Here is a 27,433-nt window from a genome sequence, read left to right as displayed (position 1 = left end):
ATTATCAATGTATCATGTAGGAATTATCAATGTATCATGTAGCAATTATCAATGCATCATGTAGCAATTATCAATGTATCATGTGGGAATTATCAATGTATCATGTAGGAATTATCAATGTATCATGTAGGAATTATCAATGCATCATGTGGGAATTATCAATGTATCATGTGGGAATTATCAATGTATCATGTGGGAATTATCAATGCATCATGTAGCAATTATCAATGTATCATGTAGGAATTATCAATGTATCATGTGGGAATTATCAATGCATCATGTAGGAATTATCAATGTATCATGTAGGAATTATCAATGTATCATGTAGCAATTATCAATGTATCATGTGGGAATTATCAATGTATCATGTGGGAATTATCAATGCATCATGTAGCAATTATCAATGTATCATGTGGGAATTATCAATGTATCATGTGGGAATTATCAATGCATCATGTAGGAATTATCAATGTATCATGTAGGAATTATCAATGTATCATGTGGGAATTATCAATGTATCATGTGGGAATTATCAATGCATCATGTAGGAATTATCAATGTATCATGTGGGAATTATCAATGTATCATGTGAGAATTATCAATGTATCATGTAGGAATTATCAATGTATCATGTGGGAATTATCAATGTATCATATAGCAATTATCAATGTATCATGTGGGAATTATCAATGTATCATGTGGGAATTATCAATGCATCATGTAGGAATTATCAATGTATCATGTAGGAATTATCAATGTATCATGTGGGAATTATTAATGTATCATGTGGGAATTATCAATGCATCATGTAGGAATTATCAATGTATCATGTAGGAATTATCAATGTATCATGTGGGAATTATTAATATATCATGTGGGAATTATCAATGCATCATGTAGGAATTATCAATGTATCATGTAGGAATTATCAATGTATCATGTGGGAATTATCAATGTATCATGTAGCAATTATCAATGTATCATGTGGGAATTATCAATGTATCATGTGGGAATTATCAATGCATCATGTAGGAATTATCAATGTATCATGTAGGAATTATCAATGTATCATGTGGGAATTATTAATGTATCATGTGGGAATTATCAATGCATCATGTAGGAATTATCAATGTATCATGTAGGAATTATCAATGTATCATGTGGGAATTATTAATATATCATGTGGGAATTATCAATGCATCATATAAATTATCAATGGTGAACCAGAAGTTTAATACAGTACAATACAATACATCAGTGGAGGGACATGAAACATTATGTCAAATGTGCTGTGTAAATTTGTATGACAATTTTACTGAATAATTATCCATCTATGTATCTACAGACCTTTCCATAAAGTCACGTCAAATCTACTGTACTATATGTGTAAAGTTGTATGATTATTATACTGTATGTATCTACCTATACAGTACTGTACTCCAGATATGATTATGTTAAGTGTAAAATAATGACAGTTTATGTATTGTTCTCTGCCATAGTTTACACAACGACATCTTGCACATACTGCACTTCCTCTGCCCTGGTGTGAAAAATTACCTCTTCTTGCCCTTGTCCAGAGAGAAAAAGTGCAAATAAACTTACTGTTTCCATTAGCACTCAGTCCTGTTTAAAAGAGGCCAGAATTGCTTTCATCTTTCTTGTCCATTAGCTTAATGAGTTGCCCTGGAGAAGTTGACAGTGTACTGAGAAACACAAACCACGGGAGACAAATAATGTACATACTATACGTACTGTAGTTCTGTACTGTACCCAAGTATTATATGGTGTCTCACAGGTCGTGTAGGAAAGGAAAATGTAATGTTCCTTTTTTTACAGATGAGCGAATCATAGAATAATCAATGAATATGAAAGAGAAATTAACACCAGAGGAAAGGATCAGTTTAATATTTATGTATAGAAAGCCAGATAAAACACACATGAAAAAGAACTGAATTGACAACACCCATACTTTCTCTGACAACTGATTGATATGTAGCATCTGGCCTTCCATACATGAAGATTAACCACTTCACTACAGAGACGCCACTTTTAATATTTTATTTGGTTAATGACAGATGATTTTGTTCAGCAGACGGGGTTAAATTGACTCTTTCCTCTAGTTAATTTCTCTGCCACTTTTATTGATTTCATGATTCCTTCACCAGAATAAAGAGATCAATTTTCCTAGTAATGCTCGACATCTGAGGCAATCTTAATGTATGATCAGTTCCCTTCACAGGCATGGAAACCCAATCCAGAACTTGTTGCATTCCTCACAGTAAACAAGTCTGGTTTAAGAAGTCCCCAAAAAGACAATGAAAGTCATTTTCTGTTTTGATACACTATTAATAAAACTTACAAATGGTGACATAAAGATGGTACCATATATCTGTAGTACCTGGCAGGTGAGAATCTATTAAGCCTCAATACCCCTAACTTCAAATAAAGGCTATACAACTGTACTCATAGGGTTGTGAACACTACTTTACTAACCCTCCTCAGAGAGACATCACCTAAAAGAGTCAAGTACATTATGATGCGACTTGACCCACTCCGTTTCAAGACCAAATGCCTCAACTTCAGTGCTCCAACAAAACCCTACATGCTAAATATATGAATTAAATAAAAAACTTGACTTCACACTATTAATCAAGGAACCTGAACTGGAAAGAATTTTAACAATATTATTAGTTTCCCAATCCTCCTCCTCCTCCTTAGTGAAACCGAAAATCAGCCCATCACCTAAATAAACAATACTATACAAGTAACAAGTCAACGCCTACCTGTTTCTCACTGAATAAACAAACCAGTATTGTGTCTCAGCATTTAATATCATCTGAATTAAATTAAATTAAACTGAAACAACAACAAATGAATTATATTAAATTTTAGAAGGTATGAACCACTGAACATTACTAAAAAAAAAAGACTTTGCAGCTAAGTTCAACAATAGCCAGCCTAGTTCAGTGAGGTCAGTGCTGCAACGCTCGGTGTGCCCTGATATTGTATCCTTATTCCCTATTGCTATATAATTAGATGCTTAACTAAATCAGACAGCTGATGATACATACAAATCAAAACAAACTTAAAGATCCTCCACTATGTTAGGTTGATTCAAGTACTTTGCTTTCATAATGAGTTCAATACTGTACTATATTCTGATAATGGGCTCAAGTTGTACAGCAGCACATATTAAGGATCCCATAAAGATTAGAAACGCCACTTATTTTACCTGATGATTAATGACGAACACTACCTGAGGATGTTAAGTTAGGCTGACATTAGGCTGTTTAATGGCACTATATTTCTAGCATTAGACAACATGAAAAAATCTAACCTAACCTACCTTCGAGTCATGTTTGTTTGAACACAGTATTTGCAAGTAAAAATGGTTCAGTGCCACAGGGAGCAGCAGCAACACCACAACTGTTTCAGTGTTGTACTACAGCGGTATTGTGCTTCCCTCTAACCACTCTGATATGAGTTTGATACCCTCCTGGGGCCACCTGAAATTTAACCACCCTTGATTTCCATCACTGTATTTTGTCTATAAATTAAATTAAGGTAATACTTGACAAGAGTAGTCCATCCTTAATACCTACTCGAGAAGATTTTTTAAGTAACGCTACTTTTTATGTTTCTTCTTCATAAATTGAAGAAAACTAAACTACCAAACTTAACCTACAATACTAATTATTTTCATTATTATTTTTATAAAATAATAAATTATTTTCTGTAAGAAGAACCATTGTTACAGGCTAAACAATGAAATACAAGGCAAGGTCGTGTATTTAACATCTTCCTTCACAAATTTTGGATGTAAAAATTTATGACACAAAATGCATTCCTCGTGCCCATTTTGTTATTTTCTCCAGTTAAGGAAGTTTTTACTTTCCATTAAGAAATTCCTTCAAATTGGTGCTATGGCTGGACCACTTGTTGTGTATTACCTACAAAAATCATTTAGTATACGGACAGTTGGGTTAGGTCAAGTTAGCATCAGGTGAAATAGGCGCGGATTCATTATACTAGTGAGATCCAATTAGAAATTTTTCCCCTACATAATTATTAGCAGTCATTATAAAACTTCTTATATGAATGTCACATTAACGTAAGTCAGTGATCATTTCTCCAATAATTCCCTCAAAAATTGTCTGAATAAACCAGAAAATTCAACTCTGGCATTAACAATATTCTCTCTATATGTTGTATACCTGCACTCTGTCTACATACAGGTTTTATTTTCTATGTTAACCTTTATGACCATTTTACTGAATATCTACCTAGCCAGTTTCTGTACAGTGAGCTATGAGTTATATAACCGGCTCACTCAGTATAATATTCCCTTAACTTTAAATTTTCTTTCTTTCCTCAAAAAAACTAAAATAATTCAGAAACTTGTATATTGTTAGGTATGAAATCTTGGCCCTGAATAATACCTTCAAAAATTACTTAAACTGAAATCAAACAGCATTTTTTTATACTGACCTCCATACTTTTACAAGTGAGGCATAGTTAATGTTGCAGGTGAGATGGTAAAGAGGTCAGGTGAGGTGGTACAGAGGTCAGGTCAGCAAGTGGTATATATTGTACAGTACTGACAGCTGTGCTAGAGCCTAGAGGCGACCAGCTGGCTGCCTGCGTGTAAACAAAACACGCTTACCAACAGTCACTCCATTACCTATTTTTATTTTTTCCCCTAATACTACAAATTTATTATCATTAATTTCCAATAAATAAAACTGTTAAGTAGTTTTCTCATTTTCAATCAACAATAGTTATAAATATATCATAATTTTAAATTTTTTTGGTAAATAATTTAAGTTTGTTAAGCCAAGATACAGAGAATGGTCACGGTGTTGTAATACTGAAGGGAAGACTATTGCAACATGGCATGGAAGGTCATCCTATTGTGCTAATCCACGTTCATTTAATTTCTCAACCACGATTATGAGCAGAACTTGGCTTAATGGACACTTAAATACTTTTGTAGTAAATATTCCACATAATTTCTGAAGATACTGAGGAAACGACGGGCAAAGATCTACTTTATTAGATTAAGCTGCCACCACCCCTTAATGACCAACTATGTTAGTGATTGTGGGGACGCAATTATTAACTTCAAGAGTCAATGTGTTACAGGTCACTTCGTATTCTCTCTCATAAGTGATGCAATGGTAAAGATAGATAAGCACATTACATGTTCTATAGTTATTTACAAAATAACTGGATCACAGGAGGTGGACAGTTATAGTAAGAGGATTCACTATGAAATGTACTACAGGCTTACCTTTAGGTCAATCCACTTAAAAACTCTAAGGGTGATTTCGCCAGTCCGCGAGTATCACAGCGAATGTTGGTGTGGACTGAGGGTGGTGCGACACAGCCTCTCTGTACGATGTCTGCTCGCACTCTGAGTTAAACATATGGATCACATCTCTAAGATACTGCACCCTACAGTCAAGACTATTGATAGGGCACCATCAGTCACCAACGGACTGGCCATGGCACTGGGCCACTTGGGCCAGACTCGCTCCAAAGACTTATCAGCATCAGGAATGGAAATCTGTTTTGCACTTTGATACAGCTGAAACTTCCTGAAACCATTACTAGATATCCCCTGTACTGACAACACATTAGTCAGCACCCTACCTTGACAGATCCACCCTACCTTGACAGATTCATCCTACCTTGACAGATTCATCCTACCTTGACAGATCCACCCTACTTTGACAGATTCACCCTACTTTGACAGATTCACCCTACCTTGACAGATTCATCCTGCCTTGACAGATCCACCTAACCTTGACAGATTCACCCTACCTTGAGATTCACTCTACCTTGACAGATCCACCTTGCCTTGACAGATCCACCTTACCTTGACAAATTCACCCTACCTTGACAGATTCATCCTACCTTGACAGATTCATTCTACCTTAACAGATTCACCCTACCTTGACAGATTCATCCTACCTTGACAGATTCATTCTACCTTAACAGATTCACCCTATCTTGACAGATTCACCCTACCTTGACAGATTCACCTTATCTTGACAGATCCACCTTAAAGACAACTAATTTGACATGTTCTAAGTTTCCTTATCGTCTTCCCACTTATTTTGTGAATAAGTAAGAGCTTAGACCCTCAGACTAGATAGATAGATACATAGACCTGTGCCCGGGTGGGCTAATCCCCTAAAAAAAGATAGGGTTCGAATTCACAGGGGTTCATCTTGGTGTGGGTTCACAATACTCATCAGGATTTGGGTTCACTAGAGCTCATTAGGGTTCGAATTACACTATCTTCTCAAAGGTTGCACTATGAGTATTCTTCTTTACCTTACTCAAAATACAATAAAAAATAATGAATGACAAACAGTAATACAAAACATAAAATTGATGTTCAAACTTAGCAATAAAATTCATAATATAAATAATCTTGATAAAGGGGAGGGGGTGTCCAAGAAGTTGTGGGAAGAACATTGCGACTTGCGAGGCATGCGAGCACAGCAATCCCATCCAGCTGGGTCATTTTGATGTCATGTGCACTTGACATTCGGAGATGTTCTGAGGTCAATAGTAAATACTTTTTACTATACAAAAACACCTGAATACAGCGGTAGGGGTGTTAGTGGTACAGCGGTAACGCGCACAGCTCTCACTAATATGTCAAGGGTTGGAGCCTCCACACACACGTGACCCTCACTACCCTCACAGGTTACCCGGTCCCCGATTGCCTCCTGTACTAACACTGGATGAAACGGCTAGTAAGCGAATATGATAAAAAAAATACTGTATTAAGAAAAATTATCGGAATTTTCTGGTAAAAGGAGGCTACCTTCCTACCGATAAAGACCACCAGTCCTCCCTTTACACCACTAGTAATAAAGCTAGGATTCCATTCACGCGTTTGCATTTGCAGTGCGATTAGCATGTACTGTAAACGCATAACGCTGTGGCAACCGTACCAATGTTAACAACCACGTACAATTCAATGTGATCTATTTTTTACGCTAACGCGTGAATGTAATCGAGCTTCATAATCTATACATGAGTCACACCGGTGTGGAATGACGCCTTATTCGAGGTGCTGGGTCACAATGTTACTCTAGTGTTACTGTGTAGGTGTCGTAGTCCGAGTCTAACAGCAGCAGCGTGTAATGTTAAGTATTAAGTGATAGTGAAAAGTTTGGTGTTTGCTGTGTATGATATATGGTGTTAGATAAGAATGCTACTTGTGGCCTTGGACGGACGCAATTCTCTCAGCGATTCTGCAACAAACAACTCCACTAAGACTTGTGATTAACAGTTATGGCAGCGCCTTTTCGGTGAGGACAGCAATTTTTACATTGCTATTTGTTCAAGTAACATTTTGGTCTGGTAAATGGGTAAATGTTCCCAGGGTACACTATGACGATACGTCGTAATGCAACGGTGCCAAATCAATGCTGGCGTTGGGTTGTAGTCTTTACTAACTTTGCAGTATTACATTTGTTACCTGATAAATAAGAGTGAATAAATTTCTGTTAATTCATGATAATAGGCAGGTTTCGATTTTCCATAAAAATACGTTTTTCACATAGTTGAGACTATTATAAGACACTTTTCTTTGGCATTTCCGTCGGAAATTTAAAATTTTCGAGTATTTTAATAGAAAAAAATACCAACAATATTACTTGTTTAAAGTGGGCAGGGCTTTGAAGTCCAAGGAAAATGTTGGGTAAGATACTAAAAAATCTGTCCGACTAATTACCCAAATGTAGCCGGAATGACGTCAAATAATGGTCCTACATGAATAAACCGGACTGATAATCACTTCTCGACTAATATTTGGTGTCAGAAAGTCACAACAAATTGGTAAACTCAATTTAATCTGAGTTAATAGATCGCGTGCATGTACCGACGGAGCGAGGAATTACCCAAATGTAGCCGCAATGAAGTCAAATGATGGTCGTACAAGCGTAATTCAGGCTGTGAATCACTTTTCGATTATTATTTGGTGTCATAAAGTAAAAAAAAATTGGTAAACTTAATTTAATCTGAGTTGTGTTGTGTTAGGTTAGGTTAGATTAGATTAGATTAGATTAGATTAGATTAGATTAGATTAGATTAGTTAGGTTAGGTTAGGTTAGGTTAGGTTAGGTTAGGTTAGGTTAGGTTAGGTTAGGTTCATGCACTTGATCTATTAACTCAGATTAAATTAAGTTTACCAATTTTTTGTGACTTCGCGACACCAAATACTAGTCGAGAAGTGATTGGCAGTCCGATTTATTCATCTAGGACCATTATTTGACTTCATTCCGGCTATATTTGGGTAATTAGTCGGACCCCTAAAAAATAGGTGAACGGAAATAAAGTACTTGTACACATTGACAACACAATATATATATATATATATATATATATATATATATATATATATATATATATATATATATATATATATATATATATATATATATATATATATATATGATAGTATTGCACGTAGGTTAGGTTAGGTTTTTTCCGTGCCTTTTTTTTTTTCCCTTTTTCTTGTGATTTTTTCCTGGATTCTGAAAATAATACCGAACAAACCTAAGAAAACCTCTAGCTATGCCAGTGCTTCATAAGGGGGTCTGTCCATATCGTCAACAACCTGCTTCATCACCATATTTTAAACTCGTTTCGTAACCACTGCTTTAACCCCTTTCGTCACCCTGTTCATTCCCATCATTATATACACGAAAATAACTGTTGTTTGGGATATAAAATAAAAAAAAACATCAAGACAATTTATTAAAAATGAAAATAAATAATAAAAACATTGTTAATATGCCTGCAATCACAGTGAGTGAATTACTCACTCTGTGAGTAATACTGTAGTGGATTTCTCCCCTACAAACGCTGTTTGTCGCTGAGTAGCCGACCCCGCGAATTCCCCAGTGTATGCCTCGTGGTCTGGGTCAACCAGCGCCGCCATACATCACGGAGGTCAACTACTAAGCCTTGCCTACCCCCGCTATTTAAGACCTGACCTCGTGGTGACCTCTCTCTTCTTCTAGCTACAGCCGCAGCAAGCAACACCACCACCTCCTCCGCCGCTGCCTGGTGGCCTTCGCTCCCGCCGGCGAGCATGGCGACCCACAAGCTGGTCCTCCTCTGAGCACCCTCACCAACCAGCTCTCTCTACATCACGCTTGTAACCACGCTGCCACTTCCCAGCACCAAGCTGCATTGTACATCCAATACAACATGTATACAGAGAGCACATTGTGAGTTTCCTTTCTCCATCCCATCCTGAGTGTGAACCAAACATCTCGTACCCCACAATACGCCTGCAATCATGTCACTGCTCGGTGGTTCATGCGCTCGTGCCAAATCACCTTCATGAGTTCTGTATTATGTTTGCCAATGTTTTAATAATTTTATTTATTAAATAATTACCCGGTAATATCATGTATAATAATAACACAATACTTCTCGAGTCGTCTGTACACATGTGTAATTTCTATTTGTGTAAAATAATAAGTTACAATTTGTTACTAATACCAGCGACTGTTAGTGATGATGAAACGGAATTGTTATTGGCGACGAAATGGCGCATATCCCATCATAGTACTGAATAATCTTTCTTCTCGATTGCCATATCCACTTTGTGGTAAAAGTTTACTTTCACGCAACCATGGAATCTTAGGAGTTTTATCTTTGCAATCAATAGTTTGATCAATTCAAAGACACTTTTCATCTATGATATTTCCCTCGCCAATGACCTAAAATTAACTAACCTAACCTAATCTATCCTAACCCAACCTAACCTATGTAAAATTAGCATTGTGGTTATCCAGCAAAGAACAACTGTGCATGTGTCCAGGAGGGTGTTAACATTAACCATAAATGAAAAAAATCTTTGTTTTTCTAAAAATGTACAGTAGTGTGATTTTCTCTGAAAGTATTAATGAGCAGAAAAAACGTGTCTTAGAATTATATTAACTACTGATTAAAAAAATAAATATATTAAAAATCGCTGGATCCCCGAAACGATAATACAGTACTGTAAGTCCTCGCTTAACGTCGGGGTTACGTTCCTAAAAACGTGACTTTATACTAAACAACGTTAAGCAGATCAATTTTCCCCATAAGAAATAGATAAAATATGGGAGTTACATTCCTGAGCCTCCCTTTGCCCCATGAAATACATTATATATATACAGAAAATCATTGCCATTTCTATAGAAAATAATGCATACATATACGACTACTACGTTTGTATTGGTACTCACCGATGGGCGGAGGTGGTGGGTAGTGAGGCGGAGGAGGCGAATTGCGGGAGGGGAGGAGTATGGTGAGAGCAAAGGAGGGCAGGAGAGGAGGAGGTTGGTGAGTCACTGAGACTCTGCGGCTGCCGGGAGAGCGTAGCGCGGGTGATGCGCCGTAGAAAGTAATCTGTGACAACGCAAAACGACCTAGTATCGGGTCACCGGGACATTAAACGAATTTTTGGTCTCTAAAGTTTAGCGACGTATAGTACCAAAATAACGTTAAGCGGGTCGACGTTAAGCGAGTACTTACTGTAATACTCATTACAACTGGGCATCAATGGGCTCATGAATGTACCGTACCTAAACATGCCTTAGTGTTGGTTAAGTCTGGAATTAAAGGAGCTCACACTTAGTGGTGACAATTAAACTTCTCTGGCAGGTTACTCACAACCCTAACTCCAGTGAAGCTATAGCACTGACTAATGAAGCTATAGCACTGACTAATGAAGCTATAGCACTGACTAATGAAGCTATAGCACTGACAGTTTTCTGTGTTGATAGCTTCTTTAACTTGAGGCTGTGACCTCTAGTGGGGTGACCATCTGCCAACTCAAAATACTGTACTATACTGTATACAGTATACATTTGAGTAGTGTTCTTTGAAGAGCTTATAAACTATTATTACAGCGCCAAGTGAGGGAGCACTACACCCTTGAAAAGCCTTGTGAGAGACAGTCATGTGTTGGATCTTTGTGTAAGTCCTACTTCGTGTTCGATTTTCGCTTTATCCTCTTGGCCACTGATTGGCTCATTAGCAGCTTGGACGGTTGGTCACGTGTCTGTTACACAGTGTTGGCAAGTATATGGCACGCACTGCACCAGTGTTGGTCAAGTCTGGTCTTGAAAGAGCTGACACTCGGTGCTGTCACAACACTCTCTGGCAGATTGCTCCAAGAGTTCACAATTCTCACTCTTTTTGAAAAAGTTACCCCTCACAATTTTCTGGACTTGTGGCTTCTTCAACCTTGAGCTGTGACCTATAGTGGGGCGAGCGTCATACGAGTTTATTAACAAGATTCACCTTACAGTGATCCGAAAAGTTCTCTGTTATGTAGGTACAGTATATTCTGTTTAGAAACATCTATTAGTACTTGGCCCTTTTAATAGCAATACTTTTGTTAGGTTAAATTACATCTAATGTAAATATTCTTCTCCAACAGATGTTGCTGGCACCTGTGACAAAATGTAAATCTTTATATCTGTCTGCCCACTGAAGCACTGACAACGACTTTTACAGAGTTACAAACGTACATGGATTGATTTTGAGTATGTCTTTCGAACGGAGTGATGATGGTCTGGGGGTTAAGGATTATCGCTTTTTCCGACTGTACAAAGTGATCAACTGTGAGGCACGTGAGACTATGTACAGTTTATACCTTTGGGGATGCAAAAAGAAACTGGATGAGACCTTAAAAGAATATCTTGAAAGAGACGGAGTTAATAAGAGTAATTACAAATCTTTATTTCATGACAAAATCATGAGGAATAGAATTGAAAATGATGCGGCAGGAAATACATTTGATGTGAGCTTATTGTATGCCTGCATCAAAAGTGTCTGTACATGTCTAGCTAATAAAGATAGTCCTGTCTGGCATGAGGGAGATGACACAAAATTAGAGTCCATCTGCACAGCCATCAAAAACTTCAGAAACAACTTAATCCATTCTCCCCCTGAAATGGCTGATGATGCTGAAATGAACAGTTTACTTAAAAAACTGGAGGACTGGCTTGAGAAGGCGCTACAGCTGGGTGGAAACCTCTACAAAATTTCGGGAATTGAAGTCTGTGAAAAAATTCGAAATATGAAATCTAACATAAATAAAATTATGAATAATCCCTTGACTATGATAGACATTGATAAGTACAAGAAAGAAGTGGAAATGTTGAGGGAGAATAAAAAGAAAATTGTAATTCTAGAGGGAATACCTGAACTTGCATATAAATATAAAAACAAATCCAAGATCGATCCAGCATCATTCATTACTGGCAAAGAAAGATTGCAAGTGAAAAAAGTCTTCACTCAACTAGAGATTATCAAAGAACAACAAGACGATACATTCAGTTGTCCAAGTGTTGACTACAAGACAATGCTTGAGCTTAAAACACAGAGTGACAAGAAACCAAGAGTTATACTCCTGGAGGGTGAGGCAGGTGCTGGGAAAACAACATTGACTAAACTTATATTAGATGACTGGGTAGAATTGAAGGACTCTGGTGACACTGAGTTCTCACCTATATTCCAGGGCCTCAAGTCATATGATCTGGTTCTTTATACTGAAGCCAGAAATAAATCATTGTCCAGTTTTTTATCATTACTTACCGTACTTATGTCACAAGCATCCTATAAGATGGAAGATTCTGACTTAGTGAGATCTGTTCTTAATCTAAATGTTTTACTTATAATTGATGGCCTTGATGAAATGAATGAAGCGTCTGGACAATTGATACGTGAAGTATTTGATAAGCACATACCAGGGAGTAATGGTATGCTTCAATTGTTGGTAACTACCAGGCCAAATATGTTACCTGACATTCCCACCTTACTCCACAATGAGCCTAGAGTACACATTCTGATTAAAGGAGTTACACAGGAAAACAGAGTAGAATTTGTATCAAAGCTTCATGATGAAATGTTGGCAGAAGGGCAAAGCAAACAGAAAACACAGGATTTAATCGACTTCATGAAACAGTCACAGACACGATTGGGTGAACAGTACAGATTACCCCTAAACTTAACCCTTGTGACCTATCTCTTTGCTTCTGATCCTGATCGTATCAACTTGGTGACATCATCCACAGGACTTTACATTGCCATGCATGAACTAATTCAATCTCGCTTGTTGAACAGACTCAAAGATCAAGGCGAAGCTTCTGCAATGCCTACTTGTGATTTGGGAGACAAATGTCAGAAGTTTTTAAAGAAGCTTTACCATGTTTGTTTTGTGACTCATTCTTCTGGACACATACAACTGTCCAGTGAATCTACAGATCTGTTAAAAAACGAGTGTGAAAAGCTGAAGCTAAAACACGATGAGATGTATTCTGCCTTTCTTGCTGTAGAAAGAGAATGGACTCCAGGAGGCTACAAACTTGATCTCTTTGTCCCACATAAAAGTATAATGGAATTTTATGCTGCTTATCAAATTTTTATATCCAAATTTGAGAGTTCAGATGAGGAATTACTGGTGAAGGAAATGCAGCAACTTTTAATTGACTCTGGTCATGTATCTAAAGAGGACCAAGATAAAATTTTAATGATTATAAAAGGCGACAACAAAAAATCATTTTCAATACAGGAGATAATGGAAAACCTTCTTGAAAGTGGCTCAGATCTAGGAAAACTTACTAATTATCAGAATGTGCTCCTGTACTTGAGTGGACTAATAGCTTACAACCATCCTGACAAGCTGAAACACAGTGCAGTAGAGCTGGTGGACCTGCTAGATGAAGCAAATGTACAGAACAAGCAGTGGTTGGACATTGTGGCAGAAACCAATTGTGATGACGTGATGACTGACCTCGTTTCAAAAAAAATCTACAATGTAAGTAAACAAAATAATATTATGTTGATATTTTGTCCAAAAAAATCTGTTTATTGAATACTATATGGTTCATCAACTATGGGTCCTTGCACTACTGTGAATAGTCACCTGTGTACCACTAATTACTACTGTACTGTAGTTACTTTAGTGTCCTTCCATCATTCTGTAGACTCTCTAGTTAGTCTTCATTCCCCTCCTCAATTTTACTCTATGCATCTTCAGAATTTTCTAGTTTCTCCATCTTTTGTGTTTAGCCATCACATCACATCACCTCATATATATATATATGATGTGATATATACACCTTAGTACAGTAACCTCCATCCTTTAACCTTACATCCTTGTCTTCATCCATCATGATTGCCTGTACTTGTACTCTACGAGTCAACCTAACAAGTACATGTATATTACAGGCATCCCCTGGTTTATGGAAATTCGCTCTTACGGATTTTGTAAATTATGACCAATAAATTTGCCCTTACGGAAATTTGGTAAATTTTTAAGTTAAAAGTTTTGTTTCAATACTATTAGGAAAAAATTCACAGAAATTATACACTTTATTTCGTGTGTATTTCTTGGTGGTTGGTACAGTACTGTACAGGACGAGCAAGTGGTGCCCCTCCGTCTCCCTTCAAATAACTTCGATTGCACTGCCTTACCTCACCTAACACAGCACTCAACATCGTTTGTGTTAAGTTAAATTTAAGTGTTTTGTATATTTAATATCATATTATATATCATTAAATAATCAATGTACCGGGTATGTGTTAAAAAAAATTATTTTCATTCATAAATGTGCTTGTATTACGTCTTTTGCCGAAAATATTTCCTTGGGAACGCATCTCCAATTATATACTGTAGTGGAAGTCAATGGGAAAATTGGTTTTGCGTTACAGAATTTCACGTTACGGACAATTTTTCAAGGACACATACCTTCCGTAATCCGGGGTATGCCTGTGCTGTACTATAACCATGGCTTATACAGTACATTATTTATAATTATGGTTTTTAAAGCACCAGCATTTTTTTATTTTTTACTAATTAAATGGAGTGAGAGAGGAATTATTTTGGAACATCTTGCCAGAGAGTGTTGCCAACACTGAAGCAGGTTCCTATATATTCAGGAGCCAGTACTTGCCAACAGTGCGTAACAGAGACGTGACTGACCACCCAAGCGGCTAATGAGCCGATCAGTGGCAAAGCGGATAAAAGTAAAGTAAATTAAAAGTGATGGCACTGAATATGAGTGCCTTCAAAACCAAACTTGATCAACACTGGTGCAGGTTCAGATACATTCTGGAGCCATTACATGTCCAGTACATGCCAACAGTGTAAAACAGAGATGTGACCAAGTGGCTACCAAGCCAATTGGTGGTAAAGAAGATGAAGTAAAGTACAGTACAGTAATAACTAAATACTGTACAGTACAGTACAGTACCAGTATAAGGTATACAGTACATGCAAGTGTGAAGTACAGCCCCAATATGGAAACTAACCTTAATGTTACAACTCTCCTCTGCTACATTCTGTACCTCTTCAATGCTGTCCTGAGACTTACACAATTAAAATGGCTACAAAAGCAGTTATGCTAGACCTTCTACAAAGAACCCTTTCACCACACCTATAAACAAGGTTTCATTTTCCAACTGTACAATGTACAGAATGTTTGTGTACCTCCACCTGGCCAGGTGTGATCACTATGCTTGACCAAAAGGTTCTTCAGTAGTGTAACTTTGTTGCCCTATGATGAACATCAGCACCTTTGTGGTGACCTGATGAAATCATATAAGATTTTAAACAATGTAGATAACTTAAAGAGGCAAAATCTTACACAAAGTGTGATAGTTTGCTTGTCTTTAAAACCTTACCTTTGAAGGTCTTACATTTCTTAATGTTGCCTGAATAATGGTTTGTATTTTGGTACTGCACTGTGTTGTGTTTGGGATGTTTTCCTGTGATGCATTATGGGTCATTTTCTTCACAGTCTCTGCTTATAATATTAGCTAGTAAGAGGCACTTGTAGCTGATAAGCTCAAGACTTTATGAAACTTATGATGTTGAGTGAAAGTGATGTGTTTTTCAGCAACTTGTGGTGCGAGATGGTCACACTAAAGCAGCACTCAAGATGTTTGATTGTTTGTCTACCAATGTTTCTGTTCAAGTAATCTTAGAGAATGAGGTGTGCTTCATCCCTTACCTGGAAGAGCTGATAGATAAACTTTCTGGCAGGAAATGTCATGTTGAGTTTCTCCTGAAACATCAGTGGAAGCACAGTCAATATGGCACTTCAGATACACTCCTTAAAAACCTAACCAAAGAAAAGGGAGAAAACAGGTTAGAGAAGTTAACTGTTTCTCATTTATATTGTAATAAACCGTATGATACAGTGAAAAAGAATGTTAAAGACCTGTATTTAAAGTTTCAAAATACTGTAATCATAAATAACTGAAATTACAGATGCAGAGTGATACGCTTTACTGGTCATCTGGAAGATTTGACAGTGTTACCAAAAGAGATAGAGAACCTGCGCATTACAATATCCAACAATTATCATGCTACAGCAATAGGTGATCAGCTGACTGCCCTGGCTAAAAAACAACACCTTGATCACCTGGGTGAGTACAGTACAGTGCTATATGTACAGTAAAAAAAAACATAATTCAAAATAATAGGAGCTCTAACCCTCACAAATTATGAGATTTTACGAAATATGAGGTGCACCTTCGCCCGTGGAAAAACAACAACAAAACAACGGTACTTTTCCATTGTCTGCCCCAATCAAAATTTAAACGTTTCTAAGTTCAGTAGCAGATTTAGGTGTTTGGGTCTGGGGTTATCAGACATAATGGCTCATACACTGAGCAACGATGGAAAAATAAGTGGGAAAAAGCTTGAGCGGCAGACCGTTGATGTACACTCCGTGAACTGGCTGTGGCCGACACCTATGATGCATATGTACAGTATTTTCTCGATTTAACGAACTAATTCAAGCACCCCCTTCCATTAAATCTAAATATCTGCTAAAATAAATTTCCATTATTTTCGCGTGATTCTGTTAAATTCAGCTCCAAATGCACCGCTTGGGGTTTGTTTACATCCACTCGGTCTGTGTCCTGTTGCCACCGGGTGTGTTGTTCACTGCTACCTCTCACCCAACTAACTACTGTGCTTAGACATTATGCCGAAAGTCTCTCAGAAGTCTCAGAAAGGAAGTGGTGTGGGGGAGAAAGTCAAAAAGAGTGCAGCTATCAATTGGAAAAAGTTTTGAAATTATAGAAAATAAATTTAAAACAAACACCGAACCCCCAAGTTTAAGGTCAGCCATGAATAATGTTTCTACGTACATATCATGTGCCCGAGGTGCCTCTGTAGGTGTGAGTGTTAGCTGACTTAGTAATCTTGATTTAGTGAACTCATGGTATTATCCACTAGTACATTACAGTATAGTGTATGTTGTTTTTAGTTTAGGTGATTGTCTTTACATAATGACCACGTCTGGTATTGGAAGCCTTGAGATACCTGTGTCAGCACCTCAGCATCTTAAAATAATATATTGCAAAAAAGTTACAAAGAAGCCAGAAAAAATTCTGTATCGTAAGATTTTTTGTTTACATAAATCGAGATATTTTTCCGTCACGTCAGATTTTCATTAACCAAATCTTTGTAAAATGGGGACTGCCTGTATTCAGTGATACATTACAGTACAGTATTGTATAGTAATAATAAAGGCAAAAAGGTACAATGGCTGACCTTTGAGGGAAGATGACTAAACCTGTATGGGTAGTGACTCCATGAAAACAGTAGCTCACCTTCTGTCTTTGTGTGCCCAGCCACTACATGTACATAAACAATCATAACAGTTGATCATTTTACATGCAGCATTGTTGCATATCTTCATGCTAAGCATTCAAAATATTTACACTCAAAATCCCATCAGGTTGCAGCTTTGATCTCAACATTTATTTCTCTATGCCTTGAATATTACTGGACCTTTTCCTTAATTTCTTAGGCCTCTATAAGTATATTTTGACACACACCCTCACTACAGGTGTACACGTGATGATGGGAGTTTCACCAGAGATGCTGCAACCATTACCAGTAGTGAAGAGCAAAAACAAGGAGGTTGGCACCCTGTGGATATCTGATGTGAAAGTACAAATGGAGTGGGCATGTAATGTGGCCAGAAAACTCTTGCCAGAAGGAGGGTGAGTCACTCATCACATGGAAATCAATGATAATTTCATTCTAGAGATTTTACATCAATTACAGTACAGTATGTAGTGTATCACAACAATAATCGTTACATTCAGATTAGTATACTGTATAAGAATACAGTACAGTGCACCATTCTTAGAATGCTCAAAACAACACCATAATACAGTACTGTACAGTAAAGTGTCTGTCAACAAAAGTTTGGCACCAAGAGGCTTCTGTAAAATGAATAATTCCAAAAAGTGGATAGTTCTAATGTACAGTACCGTGAACGGGTGTCCACGGAAAGCATGTAATATATCATAGCACCTGTGTCAATCTGGTTATTTTATTAGTTTCTGCAAATACCTTTACACTAACTTATTATCTCACTCTCAATGTTGCAAAGTCTACAAATAACTTTCAGTGTGTTATCATTCTCTTACAATCACAATATAACTTACTCCTCAAATTCATGTAAAGACAAGTAGACTCATCACACACAGTCACTGAGCCATGCAGTTGCCTCATTGACCAATTCTTCTCATTTACTCTCATAAAATACCTGGTGTGTGAAAAATTAATTAGAAAAGACAATTGTTCTGTATACTGTCTAAATTTCACATTTAGAATGCTCAAAATTTTCTTGAAATAGATTTTTTGTAAAGTAGGTTTTTGGTTGACAATTCTTCACTGCACTTTACTTTAAATTATTGTAATACTGTATTGTTGTGTTTAACAATGGTTGTACAGATTCTGGGGTGAGGAACCCTTGTTTTTCCTAACCTGTACAATCTACTTTGATTGAAAAATTCTAAATTTTTACGTCCCTAAAGGTGACTGTTCATAAGATCTTACCGGAGAGCTTGAGACTCGCATTCATAAGAGCTTGAGACGCACACTCATAAGAGCTTGAGACTCACACTCATAAGAGCTTGAGACCCAACATTCATAAGAGCTTGATACCCAACACCATAAGAGTTTGAGACCCAACACCATAAGAGTTTGAGACCCAACATTCATAAGAGCTTGAGACCCAACATTCATAAGAGCTTGATACCCAACACCATAAGAGCTTGAGACCCAACACCATAAGAGTTTGAGATCCAACATTCATAAGAGCTTGATACCCAACACCATAAGAGTTTGAGATCCAACATTCATAAGAGCTTGATACCCAACACCATAAGAGTTTGAGACCCAACACCATAAGAGTTTGAGACCCAACATTCATAAGAGCTTGAGACCCAACATTCATAAGAGCTTGATACCCAACACCATAAGAGCTTGAGACCCAACACCATAAGAGTTTGAGATCCAACATTCATAAGAGCTTGATACCCAACACCATAAGAGTTTGAGATCCAACACATAAGAGTTTGAGACCCAACATTCATAGAGCTTGAGACCCAACACCATAAGAGTTTGAGACCCAACACCATAAGAGATCAACATTCATAAGGTTTGAGATCCAACATTCATAAGAGCTTGATACCCAACACCATAAGAGTTTGAGACCCAACACCATAAGAGTTTGACCATAAGAGTTTAAGAGACCCAACACCATAAGAGAATTTGAGACCCAACACCATAAGAGTTTGAGATCCAACATTCATAAGAGCTTGAGACCCAACACCATAAGAGTTTGAGACCCAACATTCATAAGAGTTTGAGACCCAACATTCATAAGAGCTTGAGACCCAACACCATAAGAGTTTGAGACCCAACATTCATAAGAGTTTGAGATCCAACATTCATAAGAGCTTGAGACCCAACACCATAAGAGTTTGAGATCCAACATTCATAAGAGCTTGAGACCCAACACCATAAGAGTTTGAGATCCAACATTCACCATGGTCACCCCTATAAAACCTCCCTCTGTAATTGATCAGAGATGTGCAGTAGTGAAGTAACTATATACAGAACCTTTACAGTATTAAAGTAATATTTTTCAAGTTTGACTTTCTATAAAGTACCAGTACTGTACATCTGTTTGGGAATACATTTACTCTAACTCAAGTACATTTGAGAGAAAATATTGCACTTTAACATGATTACATTTTTACTAAAGTTTGTAAAAAAAATATATACAGTAGTATGTATTTTAGATATAGCTTGTGCTTTCATGTGGCTTGTGGGATATTGAGTGTGTCAGGGATTATCCCACAATTCTGCTACAGTATTTCAAAACTGATTTACTTCACAGGCAGTACTGCAGCATCATGTTCCCACGCAGCCTTATAAGTTTTGATAATTGTAAGGATCTGCTCAAAAGACTACAGGAGATGAAAGTCAAAGTGCGCCAAAAGGGTGGAATCCGACTCTACTCCCCTGGTCTCACAGCCAAGCAACAGCGTGACCTTCGAGAAATGGCAAAGGAGAAACTCGACTGTGTATTTTACTGGTTAGTCTAATAGCAGCATATAAAGTTCTTTAATAAATATGCCAGTGTTGTTTAATATTGTTGAGCACTTAAAGATGTGGAGATGATTAGTGATGTGGTTGAGGGAAATTCTGTATATAAGTTAATAATAATTGATAATACAGTATCTTTAGTGAAACATATTTTCACTCCAATGTGCTATGATAAACACATGCAACAGAGAAGATCTCTCATGTGATTGCACTTGAGTGGCCATTTACCTTGTATGACCATTTAAGAGTGAGTGATCAGGACAGTAAACCATTAATAACCTTGGACAGTCTCAAACATGTGAATTTCTTGAAAGTGTTTCCCAGAGCTTGAAATAAAACCATTTATGGTCATTATAGGTAAATGCAGGTACTCCTCGTCTTACGACCACCCTGACATACGACCACCGCAGTCGTACAAAATTTTTTTCAAATTACGTATTTTCGAGTCCCAACGTTAGTGATTGCGCTGTGTACTGACAAAATTTTCGTTTGTAATTCCCTTTAAAATGGCTGGCAAGCTTAAAAGTTAGAGTTTTGTGGTGCTGAGAAGAAAAAGAGACACCCATTTTAGATTTTCTATGTATTATTTTTGCATTTTTGACTTACGACCTGGTCGTCGGTCCCTAACCCCGTCGTAGGTCGGGGACTGACTGTAGTTATGAGCATTTTATAAACAATGACAGTACTCCATTGTAATTAAATTTTCACTAAACGTTAAGAAAAAATGGTGACACTGATAGTATACAAGTAAATCAGACAATTGAAGATATTCTAGTTTGTCTTGGTAAGTGAAGTGTCTGAGTTTGGTGGCCCCCCCCCCAAGGATGTTCTCCATCAACGAGCAGTCTAAGAAAAACTATATATTGACCCTCGAGAAACTTCTCTGGCCATGCAGAGGGAGGGAGGAGGGGGAGATAAGGAGACTGTTGGTTTGACAGCTGACTCTCGTGGTCCCTACACACTTAGCAGCTAATTTTAGCTCGCCTTTGTGTCCGAAGTGGCCAATATTGTATGTATTTACTGATCTTAATACTTATTTGCTATAAATAATTAATTTAAATATTTTATTTGCATAATTTTTCATAAAAAAGTGCTTGGCAACAATCACCAGTCTTTGTGTTTAGTAGAGCAAGTAATGCATAAAATAATAATAATTCCACAAATAAAAACATTTATAACATAATCATAGCATTGTTTTACCGTAATACAACTACACAACTTTTAGCAATATTACTTTGATACAACATGATAAAATGGACAAACAATGAAATTGAAACAAACAAAAGTAGGTGTGGTGTGAGAGGCAAATAGTCACACTGGAACCTGATAACCCACGCTGGGCATTAAAACAGTGGCGGGAATAGGCACACGTTCTGGAACGTCACCCGGGGCCTAAGGGTTGAGGAATGTTTTCACAGAATGTCAAAGTCAAGTGAGATCCTGCTAAACTAGCAAATGTAAATGTTATGCATTTCCAAAAGGAAGTCATATTAAAGTGGATTTGCATTCCAGCCCCAAAATTTTCTTCCCCAGAACTGAGATGTGTTTCAGCTCACAGAAACTCCAAACCCTAATCTCACCATCATTATCATCAATGTTTTACAGCCATTTTCCACACTTGTGTGGGTTGGCTGAGATTGCAAGATGTCAGCTCTTCTTGCTCTGCAATCTCTTGCATCCTCTTTCTTCATGTTATTAACTCTTGATGTAATTTCTTACAACCTCTCCCCATGTCTTTCTGGGCCTGCCCTTGGCTCTCCTCCCCTCCAGATTTAGATTCATGCATCTTTTCACAAAATTGGTCTCCTCCATTCTCTCCACATGCCCAGACTATCTCAGCCTATCTTTACATGAGGCTTTGCCAATACTTAATAAGGTTTCCTATCTTTCAGTGTCACATTACACATCCACTTTACCATTCTCACTTCAGGTCGTTCAAGTCTGCATCCTCTTTAACCACTCATGTTTCACTACTATATAACATCATATTTCTCATACCAATTACATACATCTTTCCTATCGTGCAGAGGGAAGGTCCTTTTGCTAACAATAAAGGCAGCAACTATCCTAACTTGCTGCAGCCACTACTGATTCTTACAAATGAACTACTGTAGCTTCAGCACCACCCCCTAGCACTAATTATGTCACCCTGGCAGCAGAACTCATCAATGCAGGGAGGTTATTTGCATTCTCTCCTGTGAATACTGAGAGAAAAATTATTTAATGCCTCTGCCTTGTCCTGATACGAGTCCACATAACTACCAGCCCCAAGTTCTTAGCCTTGTAAACTTCTCTTCTGGTTCTGCACTTGGCCTCCAGTTAATCCTCCTCCTTGCCAAATTTAACAATACTCTGCAGCACAGCACCAGTATTCTTAGGAACAGATCAAGGGACAAACAACAAACATACACATGAATAATAATAGATCCCTGTTGTCTAACATTGTGTTTTCCTTATAGCACTGCAGATGACTCGAGCATGTGGTGAGGGGAGGACCTCACTGATGCTGCTGCCAGTGTCACCTGGAGCACCATCCTGTGTTTTACCACAGAAAGAATGTCACCTGTAGTTCTCATATTATCTATAAAGGTGGCATTGGAAAATTAACATTTGGTGATACAGGGTACAGTACTTTACTTAAGGCCCTGTGTTGTAATTGTTACATTATTATGGATCCATATTTTAAAACGTTGAGTCATGTGTCATTTATGATTCTGCAATACCATTAATCTTCTAGTTATGTCTTTCCTAATTATGCTAATTGTTTGTCATGTCTTGAGATTATTTTAATGGCAAGACTACAAGAGTGAGACCACTAGTAGCTGGGTCTCTCTCTCCCCGGTGTCATAGTATTAGTGGCTGTAAATATTTCTAATTATTATATGGACTACACTAATGTATAATAATGATTTTTACTCTGATACAAAATCTAATTGCAATACAGAATGAATTTTTAGACCACATGACAAAATTGTAGCATGATAAAGTCATCTGCTAGTTTGCCCAAACTCTTAGATAACTGATTTCTAAGATTTTATATTGTACGGTACATACTGTATATAGCAACCTCAAGGAAATAGAAACATGAAAAGATCCAAGCGCTTTAGTGATTATTCACATTCTTGGGGAGTACAGAAATGTACAAGACTGAACTGACAAGAGAGAGTTGAGGTAATATATACAGTACTGTATGACAACATTTACCAAGAATAACATTTAAATGTAGGCACTAGAAGAGATTATTACAGTCATTAGATTTTTTATTGATTTTTTAATTACTGAAGTGAATTACTATTTAATGTTACATATAGATATTCATGTCAGATACAGGTACAGTATTTATAATACTGTATGATGAATTAATATTGTAGTCATGCCTTGCAGAAGCTACAGTAGAAGTCCAAAAATCCGGATGCCAGAAATCCGGACCACCTGAGAATCCAGACTTTTTGAAAACACAAACTTTCTAAATTTAGCGGGCTTTTGTGCGTGAGCGCCACAGCTGCACAGTGACAAAAAGCGACCACACGGTCGCCATTTTAAAACGAGCAATCAAACTGTGACAATATATGTAATATTGTGTCCTATCTCTTTCCATTTACCATATATAGCATACATATTTACAAGCCCATAGTAATGGCTCCTAAAGTAGATGAACTTCGTTGTGTGAAGAGAAAGAAGAACACGTTGAAATTGAGTGACAAACTTGAAATAATTAAGAAACTAAAATGTGGTGTGAGCAATACTGATCTAATGGAAACATACGACATCGGAAAGTCTACAATTTACGATATAAAAAAGGCAAAGAATAAAATTCCAGAATTCACAGCCTCGTCTCAGTATTTGCTAATGAATAAACTATCAAAATGTACCTGTTCATCTCTTCTTTATTCCTCCTTAAATTTGAATTTTAAAAGTACTGCCCGAGAATCCGGAAAATCCGAAAATCCGGACCGACCCAATCCCCGAGCAGTCCGAATTTTTGGACTTCTACTGTACTTGCCATGTTTGTGTTAAATATAGCCTACAGTTTATTCTATTAAACAGAGAGTAAACTGCTTGCACTGTACTGCACTGCATAATGCCTAAAACTAAAATTTGTGTACTGAAGTTTGAGAACTTTTATAGAAATTAATTTTAGCTTATTTACCTAATCCCCACCAACTAGAGGTGGCCATGCCGAGGGAAGGTGGCCAGTGTAGGTCGGACCCCTCCAGTGTTCTTGACAATTTTGTCAAGGGTTATTATGAAGCCCAGTACAGTACTGTTCTTGAATTCTTTTTGGCATGATAACTTGGCCAGCTTGAAGTTGTTCCCTCATGTTGGTGGTTCATGACATTGTGGGGGTATAAGATATTGGTTCACATTCAGGATGGGATGGAGAAAGGAAACTCACAATGTGCTCACTGTATACATATTGTATTGGATGTACAATGCAGCTTGTTGCTGGGTAGGCAGCATGGTTACAAGCGTTGAGTAGAGAGAGCTGGTTGGTGAGGGTGCCCAGAGGAGGACATGCAGCTTGAGGGACGCCAAGGTCGCAGGCGGGAGCCGCCAGGCTGGCGCGGAGGAGGAGGTGTTGCTTGCTGGTGGCAGTGAGTAGAAAGAGAGTGGTCACAGTGGTGTCAGGTCTTATAAGGTGGGGGTAGGCGTGGGTTGATATTTGACCCCTGCGCTGGAGGCGTAGGCTGGGGAATTCAAGAAGGTTCGGCTACTCAGCTACAAACGGCGCTTGTAGGGGAAGAATCCACTACAACATCACAAAAACATGGCCTGGGGTCACGTTTTTCATCCCTTTCAAATTTTTTAATGTGTCTATGAGATCTGCCATATTGTGACTTGTCTGAAGAGTTGTTAGTCCTAAGGCCTTCAGTCTACTTGGACAATAAAAATGGCTTCATTCCTGAATCATCTCAGTCACTCTGTGTTTTATTTTTTCTTGTGATGTGAGAACTTTCTGGAGGTAGAGTTTCCATGCCTGTATACAGTAATCCAGGCTGGGTGTACATACTAAAGATTTATAAGTTGAAGGAGCATTTTCCTATCTTTGCACAGTATTCAAAGGTACACTTTATAATTACCAAGTGTGTGTTTTTTCACTGCTGCCCCCACTTTTTTTTATCCTTTTCACCGTTTGGCAGTCAGTCACGTCTGTTACACACTGTTGGCAAGTACTGTACTGGCTCCACAATGTATCTGTACCTGTGCCAGAAAAGGCTGAATGAAAGTTATCAGGTGTTACCTTAGAAGTGTGTTGGTGGGCATTAGGTACTCAGCCTAAGGTTTTATTTCTCTAGTTTTGTTTTATGCTGTTATTGTTTTTGTCAGTTTATCAATTTGCAAGATATATTAAAATATTTGTGCATTTTATACTCCACAATCTAATAAATTACTGTCTGAATTACTGATTACTCTTATCATTCTCCATTACTCACTTGGTAATATAAATGCTAGTTTGGTATGACTTATGGATATGTCCACTGAAATGTACAGTATACTTGCATTGTCTACACAGTATCCATGATGAACTGTATACCTTGTTACGAGTTGGGGATTTAGAATATAGTTATACGTCTACCCAGATCCCAACAGGTAACAAAAAAAAAACAAAAAAAAACAAAGACAATCGGACTATAAAAGGGTAGACAAAGGATGCGAGTTTTCGTTGTGTATAATAAAGTACCATGAATTCCTTAACAAAAATATTCAGCTTATAAATTACCCTTAACCAAACTTAACCTAAACATTAACAGTATATACATATTAATACAACATAAACCATTTTGAAGCAAGTGGACGTGGGGGAGGCAATACAAGATACAAGTACTTAAGTGAGGAGCTGAGATGGCTGACGAGTAAGGCTGAGTATTGTAGAAGACGGTAGGTAGTGCACTGTCCGTAGGTTTAGAGGATAGATGATCCTGTGGTCACTTCCCAGAGCCAAGTGCCGTCTCCTCGAATTGGAGCTCACAAAGAAGACTTGGAGGAAGTGACGCAACAACCAGGATATGGAGAAGGGAAACCCCGGAGGGTTAACTAAGACGAGTCATACTCGTGTCTCGTCCCTAGATGGCGTTGCTCGTGGTGCTGGGTAGGTAGATCAGGACAATAGATGGCGTGGTTCGTAGTGCTGGGTGGAGGGGTTCGTAACAACCTGCATTGTCTATATACACGCTGAACTACCTAATTGCATTGTCTATATACACGCTGAACTACATAACTGCATTGTCTATATACATGCTGAATCAAATGTAAACTTGTATGAAGATTTTACTGAATGGACATCTGTCTATCTATCCATCTATCTATTTTCATGATCAAACCTTTTTAATCTTTCATTTCCTATCCCCATGACAACCATATTCCTACCTCATGACAACCATATTCCTACCACATGACAACCATATTCCTACCACATGACAACCATATTCCTACCACATGACAACCATATTCCTACCTCATGACAACCATATTCCTACCTCATGACAACCATATTCCTACCACATGACAACCATATTCCTACCTCATGACAACCACATTCCTACATCATGACAACCATATTCCTACCACATGACAACCATATTCCTACCTCATGACAACCACATTCCTACGTCATGACAACCATATTCCTACCACATGACAACCATATTCCTACCTCATGACAACCACATTCCTATGTCATGACAACCATATTCCTACCACATGACAACCATATTCCTACCTCATGACAACCACATTCCTACCACATGACAATCATATTCAGTGCTTAAACATTAAAGAGTTTTGGGTACATGGAGATCCTGGCAGTGGTATAGCAATAAAACTTAAAGATTAATTCACCAGAAATTGTTCCTAAAGGTATTGTAGTGGGGAAAAGAAAGGTCAGACCTTGTAATATATAAAGCCTTCCCTGCCTTGAACTTGGGGTAGGGGATTACTGTGGAGTGCATTACAAGTGTGGGACCCAAAGCCGACCAAGAGACC

General features: G+C 37.7%; 2 protein-coding genes across 9 annotated transcripts in view; one reads left to right on the top strand and one right to left on the bottom strand.

Annotated features, from left to right (window-relative positions):
• The window catches only part of LOC121856275 (solute carrier family 41 member 1-like), a 45,529-nt gene extending 40,110 nt beyond the window's left edge, over nucleotides 1-5,419 (bottom strand). For 2 of the 3 annotated variants that reach the window (XM_042351694.1, XM_042351698.1), the window contains exon 1: nucleotides 4,489-4,654. The gene's annotated coding sequence lies outside the window, so the exon portion shown is untranslated. Of the gene's footprint in view, nucleotides 1-4,488; nucleotides 4,655-5,290 lie in introns of those variants that run through there. The other variant, XM_042351697.1, reaches the window with a different exon arrangement.
• A 1,439-nt stretch (nucleotides 5,420-6,858) lies between these two features.
• On the top strand, nucleotides 6,859-24,320 carry LOC121856273. Of its 6 annotated transcripts, none has more exons than XM_042351690.1 (7): nucleotides 6,865-7,087; nucleotides 11,462-13,843; nucleotides 15,927-16,177; nucleotides 16,301-16,458; nucleotides 17,892-18,048; nucleotides 20,241-20,438; nucleotides 22,909-24,320. In XM_042351690.1, the coding sequence occupies exons 2-7, from the start codon at nucleotides 11,570-11,572 to the stop codon at nucleotides 22,934-22,936; spliced, it is 3,066 nt and encodes a 1,021-aa protein (XP_042207624.1). In that variant the 5' UTR covers nucleotides 6,865-7,087; nucleotides 11,462-11,569; the 3' UTR covers nucleotides 22,937-24,320. The 6 variants fall into 6 exon arrangements, with proteins under 6 accessions (XP_042207627.1, XP_042207624.1, XP_042207625.1 ...); XM_042351691.1 differs by having other exon boundaries at nucleotides 6,865-7,121; XM_042351689.1 differs by having other exon boundaries at nucleotides 6,865-7,163.
• Nucleotides 24,321-27,433: the final 3,113 nt, after the last annotated feature.

Source organism: Homarus americanus, unplaced genomic scaffold (genome assembly GCF_018991925.1).
Source record: "Homarus americanus isolate GMGI-L3 unplaced genomic scaffold, GMGI_Hamer_2.0 scaffold48016, whole genome shotgun sequence".
NCBI lineage: Eukaryota > Metazoa > Arthropoda > Malacostraca > Decapoda > Nephropidae > Homarus > Homarus americanus.
Note: the sequence above shows the minus strand (reverse complement) of the source record. Positions and strands in the feature narration are given on the sequence as shown.

Coding starts and splice junctions, on each gene's coding strand:
- LOC121856273 (XM_042351690.1), top strand. CDS start 11,570: ATGTCTTTCGAACGGAGTGATGATGGTCTGGGGGTTAAGGATTATCGC. Junction 18,049..20,240: donor AAACTCTTGCCAGAAGGAGG/GTGAGTCACTCA, acceptor TTTACTTCACAG/GCAGTACTGCAGCATCATGT. Junction 20,439..22,908: donor CTCGACTGTGTATTTTACTG/GTTAGTCTAATA, acceptor TTTTCCTTATAG/CACTGCAGATGACTCGAGCA.